The following is a 15,712-nucleotide window of genomic DNA, read 5'->3' on the forward strand; positions in this document are numbered from 1 at the left end:
GTCAGAAGCATTAATTTTTACATGCATTAATAATTAAAGCAAGTCTACATCTCTTGTTAAAGTACAGCTCGAGTTTTCATCTTAACCGGCCCTGTGGTTAGGGTGTTTCATTGAATAAAAATATCTGTTTTTTTTAAATTTGCAACTATACCTAAGAAGGGGGCGATTAAATAAATGCTAAGAAAAAAGGTCAAGTAAAAGGAAAGAACTTTGGATTTGTTATTTCGGTATAGACACCCTGTAATAGGATACAGTATGCTTCAAAAATTATTATCCTACAATTGGTACAGCAAGAGTACAAGATACATTTATTATTTAGCATAATTATGATGACACAAGGTGTAGGGCATGATAAATTCAATTTGATTTGGAAACTTTGCACTTATTTAAAATAGAATTGCCTCCTAAGAGACATTTTAGAAATAACATTAACTTTTCATAAGAAGACGTAAGAGAGTTACTAAATTATTTTCTGCGAAACTTACTTGTTCAACCGGAAGTCAACCCAGCAGTGAAGCAACGAGTTCCCAAGTGAATGGTGGCAGAGGCCACCGAAATTAATAGAACATTTACAAGTAAGTTTCGCGGAAATAATTTAATAACTCATTTACATCATATTATTATCAACAGTGTTTTTATTCCCCATAACATGAATTAACTTTTTCTTATCCTGTACCATGCCAATACAAAATACTTTTGTTCTGAAACATTTTTTATACTCATTTATGTAGTTATCGTAATGGTTTAAAGTTTATTCCTTTGTCTAAGAAATACATTTTTCATTACACACTTTGCCACGGAGTTCTGGAGTTGTGTGAAAATTTTACATTTATGAGATCATGTGACATTATTTTGTGACAAAATACAAGGGTGAATCAAAGAGGATAGGCAATTTTTAAATTACAAGTAATTTAAATAGACAGAAGCTGATGCAATACTATGTTTTCAAATTGCTTTTTAGTAGTTTCATTGTGCACTCTGTAGTGCAGTCACGAGGATAGAAACCTCAAAACATTGTGGAATGTGCTGTAGTGTGATTTCTTTGGGTAGAGAAGTGAAACTTGTGAAAATTCACAATCTGATGTTGACACAGTATTCACATGCAAGCACCATAAATGAATGAGAAGTTTCTGGGTGGGTATAAAGGTTTAAAGGAGAACAATTGAAGAGCAGATTTCACACCAAAGTAACAGAAGTTACTTGAGAAGAAACCAATCAAGAGCAATGTTTCACACCATAGCTGCATGACAGTCTGCACAAGCCTGCATTAGAATGGTCCTAAAGTGACATATGACATCTGTCAATTTGGTGTGAAATTTACCTAACCAACGAAGGTAAATCTGTTGCCTGTCAATGTCTTGACCACAAGCCCACATTCACCCAAATCATAAAAGACCATAGGCATGCACACGGGGGGGCAAGGCAATTGGACGTCCGCAGATTTTTTTCCACAGAGGTACAAGCAAGGTATTTTTCTATGGGGCATTTATCCCGATAATTGTGTTCCCCCTTAAAAAAACACCACTTGAATTTGAAATTATCGCATTAATGTAAATTACTATGACTGAAATCAAATTATACGTGTGAAATATATACTTTTAGATTGACATTTGATTCTAAGGGGAAGGTGTGACCATCCTTGCCCCCCCCCCCCTCCAGAAGTCTATGTCTCTACATTATTATACTTTCACCTAGAAATTTAGTGTAGAGGAATCTTATCGCCATTATTAAACAATATTATACTCCCCAACTTGGACAGTTCAATTCTAGGGGGGCAAGGTGGGCAAACATTGATGTAAAAGAAAGCAAGACTAGTAGAATCTAAGAGTAGCAGGACAAAAATATACTCAAGATGGAATTTGTTTTCACGTTTTTCTTGCACTATTTCTTCCAGACAGCCAACAGCACCTGCAGGGGGGCACATAGGAGCAATTGCCCCCCCCCCCCTCGACAAAATTTTGTACAAATAAAAATTCATTTCGTAAAATGTTCTTGCTTGCAATATCCGATTTTCTTAGTCTTGTGAAGTTCAGAGCTGTAGCTCGGGGGCGGTGGTAGTTGGCCCTGGGTGCCAAAATGAAAAAAAAATCTAAAAGAATGCCATGGCTGCCCATGAATTTTTTGTGCCAAATTAAATCTATATTGTTTTCAGTTTGCAAATTTGGATCTAAAATTTTTCTTGCTCACTTCGCTCACAATTTTATTGTTTTCTGTAATGCATTGTAAATTACCAGAGAGAGAGAGAGAAGTTATAACTACCAAGTACTTCAGACTCTTGCTGCTAAACATTTTGGTCTTATATGCATGATCACAATTGTTTGGAGGAAAAGTAGCACAGCACATTTCAGAGACAATTTATTTATTCGTTATGGTGCCTCTATGTTGCTGCATTAGATCATATAGACCTATATGATCTAATATAATATATAATCAATATATATTGATTGTTTGATTGCTAAGATGAGGATGAGTGATGATATGATGAAATTCATGAATGGATACTCACAAATATCCATTCCCAGGCCAGGATTCGAACCCGGGACCCTTTGGTGTCAAAGCACGATGTGCTAACAACTATGCCACAGGGGCCAGCTTATATATATAAATGAGTGCTATCCAGAAAGTCACTCATGTTTCGGCAGGGTGCCACTAGGGGAAGGGCGAGCACAGGCATTTTGTGCAGGGACTTCTGCCCGTCCAGTGCGCATCCAGCTGTGGATGTGTGAAGTTCGTATCGCTTCTGCTCTCTTCATAATACATTGTTAACATGAGTGCTCCGATTGAAAATCCTGCCAGTTGTGAAGTGAGGTCGGTCATACGATTTTTGTTGGCGAAAGACAATAAACCGATTGACATTCATCGACAACTGTGTGAAGTTTACAGTAAAGATGTGAAGAGTGAAACTGGACTGAGGCGTTGGTGAATCATGTTTAAAGATGGCTGCACAAACGTTCACGATAAAGACCGAAGTGGGCAACCAAGCATTGTGACAGATGAACTGGAAGCAAAAATCAATGACAAGATTCGTGAAAATTGCCATTTTACGATAACAGAGCTCTTGTTTGAGTTTCCTAAATTTCACGGAGCTTATTGCATGAAGTTGTGATCCAAAAGTTAGGCTACCAAAAGTTTTGTGCAAGATGGGTTCCGAAAATTTTGACAGAGGAACACAAAACTCAGCGGATGGTAGTCGCCTTGAAATTCCTTGAGACCTATAACAAGGACGGCGATTCCTTTATTGATCCTATTGTTACTGGGGACGAGACTTAGGTTAAGCACGTTACTTGTGGAAAAAAAAAAAAAAAACAGTCCATGGAGTGGGGACACACCAGTTCACAAAAAAAAAATGCTGTCAAACCAGGAGGTTTTCGACCATCCGCCATATAGCCCAGATCTCGCACCAAGTGACTACCACTTGTTTCCCCACATGAAGACCTGGCTAGCAACGCAGCGCTTTGATGACAACGCAAACCTTCAGGCTGGTGTGCAGAAATGGTTGAAGTCACAGGCACCAACTTTTTATGACAATGGACTTTATAAGCTTGTTCATCGCCTAAACTTGTATGTCGAAAAGTAGTGTAAGAGTTACTTTCTGGATAGGCCTCGTATGCAATGAAACTAAAACAGTGAGATAAAATGAGGTTTTTCTTTCCTGACTAAACTTTCATCAAGGCTTTGCCCCCCCCCCTCCCTAATCAGAGGGTCTACGCACACCTATGTAAAAGACTGAAGGATAATGCTGAAATGACTGCTTTTGGATATCAGATATGGATCCGCATTTGTCATAATGCAGGACGACTGTAGATAATGCAAAATTTGAGTATGGTGGGTTATCAAACAGCTAGCTGGTATGTACAAGCAAGTGTATGGAGATTGTGACCCTGTTGAGAGAATTGCTACTAGCGATGAGACTATGCATCCATCACTATGAACCATACGACACAAAACAAAGCATAGTGTGGAAATATCTGTCAAGGAAGTGGTGCAGAGCACCAAAAAACATCTTGTCTGTAGGAATGCAGAAGCTGGTGGAAGTACACAACAAGTGCATTGCCCTGAATGGGAACTAAGTGTTCATTTGTTCACAAGTCACTTTTGTTAAAGGTGTCAAATGAATCTTGCTTTTATTACCTTTTTATTCACCTTTGTTTGATAAATACTAGTGGCATACTTTCCCATCTTATCTGGTTTACCGATAGAATTTACCACAAAGTTTGATGAACCATATTTGCTGGCATATAAGACACATTTTCCCCCCTTAAAAATACGTCTGAAAAATAGAGTGCGTCTTATACGCCAATACTAAGTTTTTTGATTACATTCATTTTGGGAAATTTTCTCTGTTCTGAGTTAGAAAATTTCTTTCTTGTTTCCTTGCGGTGTGTGATGAAGAAGATTAAGGTGTTTTCTTTCCTAGTTAGATTGTTGAAAGTAGTCTTTCATATTACTTTTTATTTGAAATACTGTAAATTTATTATAAATTCAGTGATAAAGCTTTTTCCTCACTAATGTGTCCAAAAAAAAAAAGGGGACACATTGTCTTATACACCGGCAAATATGGTAGTTGGACTTTTACTGGCATGCCTGCATTGTTGTTTTATTTCTATTATATCTAATTAATACATAATAAATATGTACAATACATAAGAATGGTTGTGGTAAACCAGTGAAATTTTCAGAATCCACCACTTTTTAATACACCTCACACATTTTGAAAATGAACACTAATGTTCAATCTCACATTTCGGATTTCTAGCACCATGCACTACGTATGTGTTAGACTGACTTACCAATCTCTCTCATCTCTTTGGGGTTTGGGAAAGGCTGATTGTGCGTAAGGGAGAACAAAGTATCACTGATGCTCATAAAGTCATCATCCACGATCATCGAATCAGCAGAATGAACACTCTCGTTGCTCTGCGGCTGATCCCAGTCAAACATGTCGAACTCTGCAAACTGGTGAAAGACAAAAACAAACAATATATAGTTATGATCCTCATATATTCCCAATAAACATTTATACAACAACATCACTACAATTTGAAAGTAAATGCATATTACATATTTAGCTTGTCCTCAGAATCATATGACAATCCAGAGTGTGTGGATATTTTGCATCCAAAATTTAGATTGTGATACACAAATCACCCAAAGATAGTTACTTTTAAAAGTAACTGAATTACTTTAACAACTTATTGAAAAGTTATATGTGAAAATTGTGGATCAACTAGGGATCAAACCTGGGTCTGTGGGATTATGTGCCAGTACTCAATCAATGAGCTGCCAAGTCAACCTCCGGCCTCTGAATAAATTTCCACAATTTAGACCTCTGTGTATTCTGCAACTTCTAATTGCTACTGGAAAACCTTGGGCATGTGAACACTAATGCCATATCCCTGCAATTGAGGAAACTAATTCAACTGAACTAGTTGGGTTTAAGGCACAGTGGTAATTCTGGCTCAACCAGGTATCAAGCCTGAGTCTTTGGAGGTTATGTATCACTCTTATGTCGTAAGTGTCCCAAAATATTGTATCACGCTGCAGACGTGAATCGAACCTAGGACCCGGGCATCATAAATAAATAAGCTAATCACGTTATAAAAAGGGTCCCGCTGAAGCATTGAAAAAGAGCTTCTTAAAAGCTCATCGCGACAGCGACCTTCAGCGGAGTTGGAGAAACTCTGCTGACTTTGCATTAGAAAATGAAATAAGGAATCAGCGGTCTTCCTCAGGATTGCCGTTGCGAGAGGACGCGATTGAAGCAACCGTCGTAACGGCCGATAGTTCGAATTTCACTTAAATAGGTCGCGTGAGAAAATATCAGACTTAGTTGTCTTCCTTTTTCCGTCTGATGAAGTAGTTACAAAAGAACTCCGTTTCTAGTTGTTTTCAGTTTACGTTGAATCCGGTTATCGCGAGAGAGCTCCACAGGCATCATAAGTTTAGAAAAAGGAGCGAACGAATGATCGGAAGTTAAGGTTACAGTTTAGAATATCGGTCTACGAAAGTACAGAGTTTGGAGCCCGGAGTTGCTCCCTCGTCCGTTTCCTTACAGAGTAGGACCACGTCGATCCAAGGACCAGCGGAGAAGAGATCGCCGTAGAACTCCAGGTACGAACTTTCCTTGTCTTTCCTTCCCCTGCCTGTTCGGTCAAAGGTAGTGTTTCTAAATATATGTCCGTGTGTTCTTCCTTACGGGGCTAGTCCCCTTGCAGTTTGAGTGTCGACGTTGCTCTCCAGAGCCAGCCCCCCTTCCTTTCACAACGTTCCTCTCACCCAGCAAGCGAGTGGCTAATGGCTGTCATAGCCCATCAACAATATATACATTTGAGGCACACTCAGTTGTGATTTTGTTTATAAAAGTGAAACACATTCCTCAGAATTTTAATAATAAAAAACTTGTCCATTCTTTTGGGCGAATATATTTATTCAGTTCAAGATATGGCTGAAGAAAATTTCCTTCAATGAGAAAAGGTAAAGAAAAGCAACCTTTCATTTCATTTCTAGTTCCTTGAAAAAATCAAGTGAGGCACAGTTAGACTTATTGATTTCAAAAAGTAACTAGTTACAGTACTGTTACTAGAAAAGTTATTTATGTAGGGAATATTAACAGCAAAGTTCCTGCCTGAGATGGCCAGACAGTCTCTGGAATTAAACTCCCATATTTGGCACTGCCCTACGTTTTCATGATTTTCAATCACTTGTTTCACACACACAAAGAGGACCACCACAGTACAGAATTCACACCAAATATTTGCAACAGGATCTGCACAATGGATTAACTTTACATGTAGCTAATTACATGTCTCATTATCAGAATTTCAAATTCTTTACACGGAGAGTTTTGTAGTGATGTTTTAGTTTCTTAGTGTACATGCATAGAATGCTCCTGGCATGATGCTTCAAAATTTTGGAGCATGAAAATTAGCCATTTTGTTGGAAACCAGAGAAAATGAGAAGACATATAACAGGAATGGGGTAATATGAGCTGTTCTATTTCCCTGTAGTAATCTATTCCATTCCTTTTGGGGGACGCTGCTGTAAACAATCTACAAACTGTGAATTTATGAAACATCAGATTATATCCCCCATTAAAATAAACTTTCAGATGTTAAGAAGTTATAAAAAGCTTTAATTTTGAAAGAGGATATTTGTTGCTTGTTTCTGAGGCACTAAGTAAAGAAGCAAACAACAACTTGGAGTTGATTAAAATAACAGTTTAGTTTTTCCTCCTCACACATTACACCCAAATTATTAAGTAATGAGTGGAATGTAAAAGCACCTGAAATCATGTCTATATCAGCAGTGATTCTTATAATAATAAAGAACATACGAGGGCTGTACAGAAAGTAATGCAAAAGTGATCATAACCTCTTTATTAATTGATGTAGATCGTTCAAATTGCACATGTAGTTGGAGTGACTCTTCCTCTATACAGGTGTTTCAGAATCTTTGTCTTCCTTGCAGGTGAATAATGGATTCCAAGCAGAAGCAACGTGTTGTCATCGAGTTCTTGATGAAGGAGGAGTGCAGGCTGTCCGACATCCAAAAAAGGCTACAGAATGTGTACGGAGATGACACAATTGACAAGAGCAATGTACACAGGTGGATGAAGAAGTTTGCAGACAGGGAAACCAGCATTGAAGACAAACCGCGCAGTGGGAGACCATCAACTGTGACCACTGACACAAATCGTCAGCGAAAGGATGAGTTGATTCACGCAGACAGACGTGTCACAATCCGTGAGCTTGCTAAGCAACTGAACTGTGGTCACAATGCCATACAGAAGATGGTTGAAAGCTTGGGATATCGGATAGTGTATGTGAAGTGGGTACCTCAGCAGTTGACACCCGAGTTGAAGGAGAGAAGAGTGGAAGTCTGCTCTGATCTGCTTGAAGTGTTTGAAACCAATGAAGACACTTTTTTTCCCCCGATATGGTGACAGGGGATGAAAGGTGGGCTCACCTTTATGATCCAGAAACATAGAATCAGTCCAAGGAATGGTGGCACACCTCATCTCCAAGGCCTAAGAAGTTCAAGAGCCAGCGATCAGAAAAGAAAGTGATGGTGACTGTTTTTTGGGATGACAAGGGTGTCATTCTCCTTGATTTCCTGGAACGAGGCCGTACCATCAACGGGGAGCAGTACATTGAGACACTCAATTAGCTTAGGGAAGGCATTAGGAGGAAGAGACTGCACAAGAATCTGAAAGCGATCCACATTTACCATGACAATGCGCGACCACCCACCTCTTTGGCAACAAATCATGTGATCTGCAAATTGGGCTGGTCCATCATCCCCAACCACCACACAGCCCAGATCTGACACCCTCCGACTTCTACTTGTTTGGTCCAATGAAGTACAGTGATCGGGGAAAACGATTTGATGACACAGACGAGGTGAAAGTGGCTGTGAAGAAGTGGATATGACAGTGCACACCGGACTTTTTTCAAAGAGGATTCTAGAGTTGGGTTCAAGGATGGTGCAAATGCATTGCTTTAAATGGAGAGTATGTTGAGTAGCTGGTTTGTATAGAGGAAGAGTCACTCCAACTACATGTGTAATTTGAACGATCTACGTCAGTTAATAAAGATGTTATGACCACTTTTGCATTACTTCCGTTACAACCCTCGTACTTGGATGTGTTAAGAGAAACTTGGGACATTTTCAGGGATTAAAAGAAAGGACTATTCTGACTAAATAGAGGTGTCAGGTAGCCAAATCTTTACAGCACTTGTCAATATATTCATAAAATACAAATTGTAGAAATATTAGGATTTATGTCTATCATATTTTAAACCACATAGGTATGCCATTACTGTAATATTATGCTGCAATTGCTGTGAGCAATTTCTATTTTTATTATTCTGCATCACTTTGTGCTGCTCCTGGTGACGATAAAGATGATTGCTATTTGTATAAAAATTATAAAGGAACACTCAACAAAACACCCATGCACAGTGAAGGAGCCCACAACCTTTGGTGGTGAAGTTGTGAGCGAGTTTATGGTTATGTGGTCCATGAATCACAAAACTTATGCCCCATTGGGAAATCAAACAATGAGCAAAAAATCTAGCTTGTAATATCTTGGGTTGTACATGGGTAGAGTTTAGGCTGAAAAATGATGGTTGCTGCATATATTTACTGTATTAGTGAAGAAACTGATTAGCATGTTTTCAATAAGAAACATCAAACCCATGCAGAAGAGATTCTGAACAAATAAGTGGAAGAAAAATGTTTGTAACAAATTTTAAGGAGTTATTGATAATGTTCCTCAAATATGCTCATTCCAGCAATGGCCCATACATTAGTTTTCGAAGACCATGGTTTCTTGCAGTGAGCAAGTGCATCATCGTGCAGGGAATATTCAATCACGACATGCAACACATTGCTGGTAAGATTTGCCACACAAACACACCTTGCAGGGCGTTGCTTGGTTACCTTCTGTCTCACCACCTTCATCCCCTCCTCACTACTTGTAGACTCTCGTCTCTCCGCTGGATGTTTCTGTAAGACCAGCCATTGTCAACACAGAGGCAATGGATCTATTTCACACAGTATATGTTTTAAGTTCAATTATGGAAACACCTAACTATTTGGAGCAGATTTTAAGATTGAATGGTACTTTATTTCGTGGTGTTGGAGGTTTGTCTAAAAAGTTCTCAAACTAAACATAGATTGACTGATCGATGATAATCATAGTTATTATCCACATATATTGGCATCTCATAGCTTTTTGCCAAGAATGATTATTAATTCAGAACAAATTCTAATTTGCTTCAAAAGTGACATCCGACATTATGTTTGGCATTTTCATGGCAACAAAATCTTAGAGAGAATAATACAATCTTTCACACTGGATCAGAAGTGCAACACATTTGTTATTTGTCATCTTGGAGTGAAAACTTCCTGAGATTACATTTATGAGCTGCATCATAAGAAGTTTACAGACTGAAGTGACAAGTGACATGGGCTCCTTCAGTCTATAAGAAAGAATTCACTGCTAATGCATGAACAACAAACCAGGGATACATGATGTACGCCATTGAGAAAATTGCCCAGTCGAAGCAACACAGCTTGCATGTTGCTTCAGTTCAAAAGGTTGCATTGATTACTGAAGGTTTGTTTCCCGCAACACATGTCACTTGTTGCCTGTTGCTTCAGTCTGAAAGCTTCCATTCACTTGTCACCTCAGTATCAAAATTACTTAAGACTAGACTTCTGAGCTGCATCATACACTTGCTGCTTGCCACCTAGGTGTAAAAATGACCTAAGATTACATTTGTGAACTATGTATAACATGTTCTGATTATAAATACTGTAGGTGTTTAAATGTCAACCGTGTGAACCATTCAAGACAGAATTAACGAACCCAAAAGACGTGAATAAACCAAGAAATTGAATCAGGTGTTCCTGAACATATCAAGGCATCAGGATATATCAACAGCATTAATATATTACACAAATGCAAGTCAGCTCTAATGTGTTACTAAAGAATCTTACAAGATACTTCACAATAATCCAACTCTCCGCACATACCAAAGTCGGGGCAGTTTGGGACTTTGTTTCCACTTTGAGAGAACATAAACGATGGTACATTTTGAATAGTGCATGCCCTACATGTTCAAATACACAGCCAATTGTTAATGATGGCACTGAAATCAATACACAATTAATATAACACAAGAAGCAAATTTTCACCAGTGTTTGAACCACGAATACAAAGAATAAATATACTTATTACAAAAATTACTATGCATTTGTTTGTCTATTTTTTATAATCATGTACATTGATTAAGAAAGTGAACACTTAATTCAAGGTTACATGTCTGACATTTTATTTTAGGTTGGGTATCAATATTGGTGGGCAGGCATGCAAAATGTTCAGAGATTTTCCTTGTTTCTGAAAACACGTAGCATTAATTTGGATTTTGTGGTGTATTATGTATCAAATTTTAATTTATTATCACAGTTCTTTTACTGCCTTTCTAAATCCCTATATATCTCTCTTAAGTGACCTGTGCCATGCAGTGCTTGCTTTATAAATACTCCTTTAGTGCCTTTCAGGGCTAAACCGATACCAGTCCTGATACTCTTTACCTATTCCTACTTATATCAATACATGAAAATTGTAAGAATTCAAACTAGTTTGGAATATTTATAAATTTGAATACGTAAATGTGTCGATGCAACTACATCATAGCAATCTACCAGAGTTTTCCTTGACGAGCAAAAAAATCCATTTCTCCCCATAATGTTGTTGCAAATTTAAAGATGATGCTGCATTTTGAATAATTTCCAGGATTTGTAGGCCCAGTGAAAGTGCTGTGCAGCAGTTTTCCAGGTTCTGCAAAACATCTGGACTAAATAAAGTATTGGCCAGTATCGGTGATTAAATTCCAACCGATACGTATGGTGTGGGCCGATATCGATACACTGGTATTGGCTCTGCCCTAGTATCTTTCCAATGTGCCAAGATCCGTCTTTTAGTGTTCAGCTTCTCATTTTAGTGCCTTTCCAAGCGCATAGTTTCATGTTTTAGTGCCTTTCCAAATTCTGCTACATTTTTATCTCATTTTGATCAAGTTTCGTGTCTTTATTGCCCGACCCTGTGGCCGAGTGGTTAGCACATCGCGCTGCGATGCCAAGGGTCCCGGGTTCGAATCCCGGTCGGGCTTGGTTGTTTATGAATGTCCATTCATCCATTTCATCACTCATCCCCATCTTCGCAAATTAGCCAAGAGGCACAAAACGCGAAGTAAAATAAACTAAATCAAATCAAATCAAAATCGTGTCTTTATCGTTCATTTTTCAGCAACAATGTCACCTTTTCTGCAATTGTTGCACTCATTTTTATCCAATTTTGAGCCTTTTTCGTTTGTTTTTGGATAATAGTGTCTTTCCAAGCATCGTAGTTCCTCGTTTAGTGCCCTTGTAAGTGTGTACTTTCCTCTTTTTTAGTGCCTTTCTAAGAGCTTAGTTTCCTCTTTCACTGCCGTTCGTAAGTGAATAGTTACCTACTTTTAAATGCCTCATTTACAGGACCTTACCACAGCTATGAATTTTCCCTTTACAATAATAATGTAATTCTTTTTTCGTGGGGCATAATGAGCAGAGGACAGCCACTGCTCTTGGGAAGGAATAAAGAAGGTATAGTTCAGGGAGTGAAAGGAGAGCTTTAACTGTGACAACAATGGAAATGGATTGAACTCATTAGTGACACAAGGTCAATAAGAATACTGCTTGGTTAATGAAAGATAGATCAATCAGGCGAGGGAGACAGAGGCCAAAGTACACAATGTGCATGCAGCTAATGCTTTGCGTACACAGCCACCCACAGCAGAGCCTGCCAAGGTGAATCAATTACTTGCTTCCTGCATGAAGAGAACGATCCACAACATTGACTTCCTTCATTCCAAGAAATGAACACAACCACGAACATAATTTCCATCAGCACTTGTGCTTTTATACACAAGAGCAATATATATTCAAACTCTAATGTACATTGCTACATAGCAATTTATGGATTGATATAATTTTCATTGTGAAATCAGCATTTAATGTTTTAAATATAGGAAGTAAACTGAGTAATCTAAGATAAAAACAATAGAGCCAACCTCCATGGCAGAGTGGTTAGCACAGCATGCTATGACACCAAGGGTCCTGGGTTCAAATCTCAGCCTGAGCATGGGTGTTCTTCGTGTTTGTCCATTCATGGATTTCATCATATCATCTCTCATCATCATCTTTGCGATTAACCAAAAGTGGCAGAAAAGCAAAATAAAATAAACCAATCAATTAAACCAAAGTTGTCTTTTTTATGTGTGTATAAACACGACTCATAATATTGCTTGTGCTACAATGGCCTCACCAGTTTTTAAAATATAAGTGCCAATAATTGTTCCATTGCCTTAACTATGAACATTAAGTGCATTAATTTTATCTGTAATTATTAACAATAAAATTATTAGCAGCATCAGAATATTAACAAACTACACTTGATGAAATCAATCAATATAATCAATAACTCATTCCAACTAAAAACCAATTGTTAACCTGATACATTGTTTATCTTTCCATTATTTAGTGAAATGTCTCCGTTTCTTTGTTGTGGCAATGATATTAACATAGTAAATTATTTTCTTTGTAGCACCAATCAAGAATAATAAAGATATTAAAATATTCCTGACAACTAAAATCTCCATACCAATCAGCACACACAAGAGTACAACACAAAGTTTGGCAAATTTTGTTTGAAGTCCACTTCATGCTCAGATAGGCTAATCAGGGATCATAAGAAATTTAATGTTAATTTACTCCATAACCTTCTTTGATTTCACAGCAGAATAACCTTTCTTTATTCATCTTAATTGTGTCCATGGTTTCTTAATTCACTTAGTAATTCTTTCTATTAAAACCAAAATAATCATTGCAATTATTGTTAGACAAAAACACTGTTCTCCTGTTGCATATTGTAGTCATTATGGATGACATTCGGCTGGATAAAAGTCCACATTAATGAATGTATTCAAAGCACAAGGCAGCTACGAGATCTGCAAATGTACACTCCACATGTCTGCCACCAGTCTCAACACACTTCCTCAAATGTCTCAACATGCTTCATTGAATTTTCTTCAAAATGTTAGAATCCAGAGAAGGCATTATAGTGGTTATCCTTTCCTGGATTTTCGCAGCATACACCTCATTTCAAAATTCCCCATGCAGCAAAGTCCACCCTCTTGTCGACAAAAAACTATCACTGTGTGGTTGTCTTTTGTCAGTGCCATATCAATTGGTTTCAAACTTTATGACCACTGTGTAAAATGAATTGTAAATTCCAGTGGTAAATATCTTGTTTCATCTAATTTTGATGGTTTAGAGATATTTGTTTTTACAAGCACATTATCCCCACCTCCACACACATACACAAACACACGTCTACCTACCATCAATAACAAACAAATGCAGAACTGAAGGTACACAAAATTGTAACAAGTTACCATTAATACTAATGTTGATACTAGAAATAATGAGTGAACAACTTACCCCATCTGGTCCATCTTTGGCAGTCCAACCCATGATTTTGTTCTTGTAAAACATTCGCCATTTTTTGTACTCTGCGGTGACTGTGGCCAACTTCCTCTTCCAGTACTTGCCCTCCAGAACCACGGCCTGGAAACAATAAAAAATTGACATGTTATTCCAGACAATCGCTGTTGCAAACATTACTGGTAGTTAAAAGTGCTGATTGGTTGACAAGTAGTAGAACTAACAATAGCAATAACAAACTGAACTGTACTTGTAGGGACTTAACATTACATGATATTTTAAATGTTTGGTATTTAATTCTTTAATTGTCTTATTATTATTATTATTTACTGGAATTACAATAGCAATAATATAAAATTTCATCCTATGAGCCATTGAAGGGAATTGTTAGATGAGGAGGGATGTTTACTTGAACCTTACAGCTCAAATGGCCTAGCATCCAGTACGGTGACCGCCTTTATGGCAGTGACCCTCTCTGTTACTGCATTTACCTACGAAGAAACTTGCGGTAAAACAGCCAGTTAGACCTGCCGTTTGGGCAAGAAGCGGCAACATTCAAAGCCCTCCCCAAAGTAGCCAGCAGGGAAACAGGATTTTGTCAAAATAACCATTCTGTGCTGTGAACGGACACGTTGATACGGCCGCTTGGGAATAGTGATTGGGATGGTTCAATGTTTAACATGGTTTAAATGAGAGACAGGTGGGATTACATAAGTTTTCCTAGTTGTAAATGCCTTCCCGATGGTGTAGTGGAAACGTTGTTACCTTGTAATAAAGGGGTCCCGGTCCGAGGGACCCCATTTAAAACTGCATGTCCAGACCCAATTACCTATCTGTGCATAAAGTGGATGTAAAACAAAACAAAAAAAAATAATTAAAAATGCCTAGTTGGGGGATAGTATCCTTTTGCAACCTCACTCCCACTGCTCGTCATCATTAATCCTTCCTCATTTCTCACGATTAGCCGAACGAGGAAGAAAAGTGACCCTAGATAATAGAAGTACTAAATAAATCATTCATTCTCAAGTAGCGAAAGTGACAAAGAATCGACTTAAAGAGTAGGGTAGGTATTATGATGAAAATAATTATAATTCCAGAAAGTACATATCTAACTATTATTATTGTAACAATAATTTCTTATCGGTCAGTTCCTATATGTTGACAATGAAGAATGCTGCTCTTCACATGTTCAATTATTGACATCTTCTAGTATTATTTCGTCAGTGTGTAGGTCACCCTCTGTGGTTGAGTGGTTAACACGGTGCACTACGATGTTAGAGGTTCCGGGATCAAATCCCGGCATGGGTGTTCTTTGTGAGTGTCCCTTCATCAACTTCATCATATCATCATTTATCCTCATCGCCAGGATTAGCCAAAAGTGGGAGAAGTGATGCTAAATAACAAAAATATAATAGTCAGTGTATTGGGAAATCCTCTAGCAAGTGGTTGAATAATGCTGTGGATTTGAGTACTTAAGGCTTGACTGGAAGTTTGGCAGCCGTCGTTACAGCTACAGCTACAATTTTAAAAATTAGCGCCACTACAGCCACAAATTTTGAAGCTAGCTACAGTAGCATGCTACTTCTGACCACTGGACATAATAGGAGGTAAGGGAGACACACAACTTTTAAGTGCATTCCGATTTCATGCTGAAAACAGCCTT

The 15,712-nt window shown here is 38.0% G+C and overlaps 1 protein-coding gene across 1 annotated transcript in view; it reads right to left on the reverse strand.

The window, feature by feature from the left end:
* Positions 1-15,712, reverse strand: part of Mondo (MLX interacting protein mondo) — a 151,067-nt gene that overhangs the window by 21,390 nt on the left and 113,965 nt on the right. Inside the window, exons 4-5 of the mRNA XM_083124124.1 lie at positions 14,047-14,172; positions 4,791-4,956 (exon numbers count right to left, since the gene is read on the reverse strand). Of these exons, the coding sequence (XP_082980250.1) occupies positions 4,791-4,956; positions 14,047-14,172 (292 nt within the window). The remainder of the gene's footprint in view (positions 1-4,790; positions 4,957-14,046; positions 14,173-15,712) is intronic.

Source organism: Lepisma saccharinum, chromosome 6 (assembly GCF_977018435.1).
Source record: "Lepisma saccharinum chromosome 6, izLepSacc3.1, whole genome shotgun sequence".
In the NCBI taxonomy this organism is placed as follows: domain Eukaryota; kingdom Metazoa; phylum Arthropoda; class Insecta; order Zygentoma; family Lepismatidae; genus Lepisma; species Lepisma saccharinum.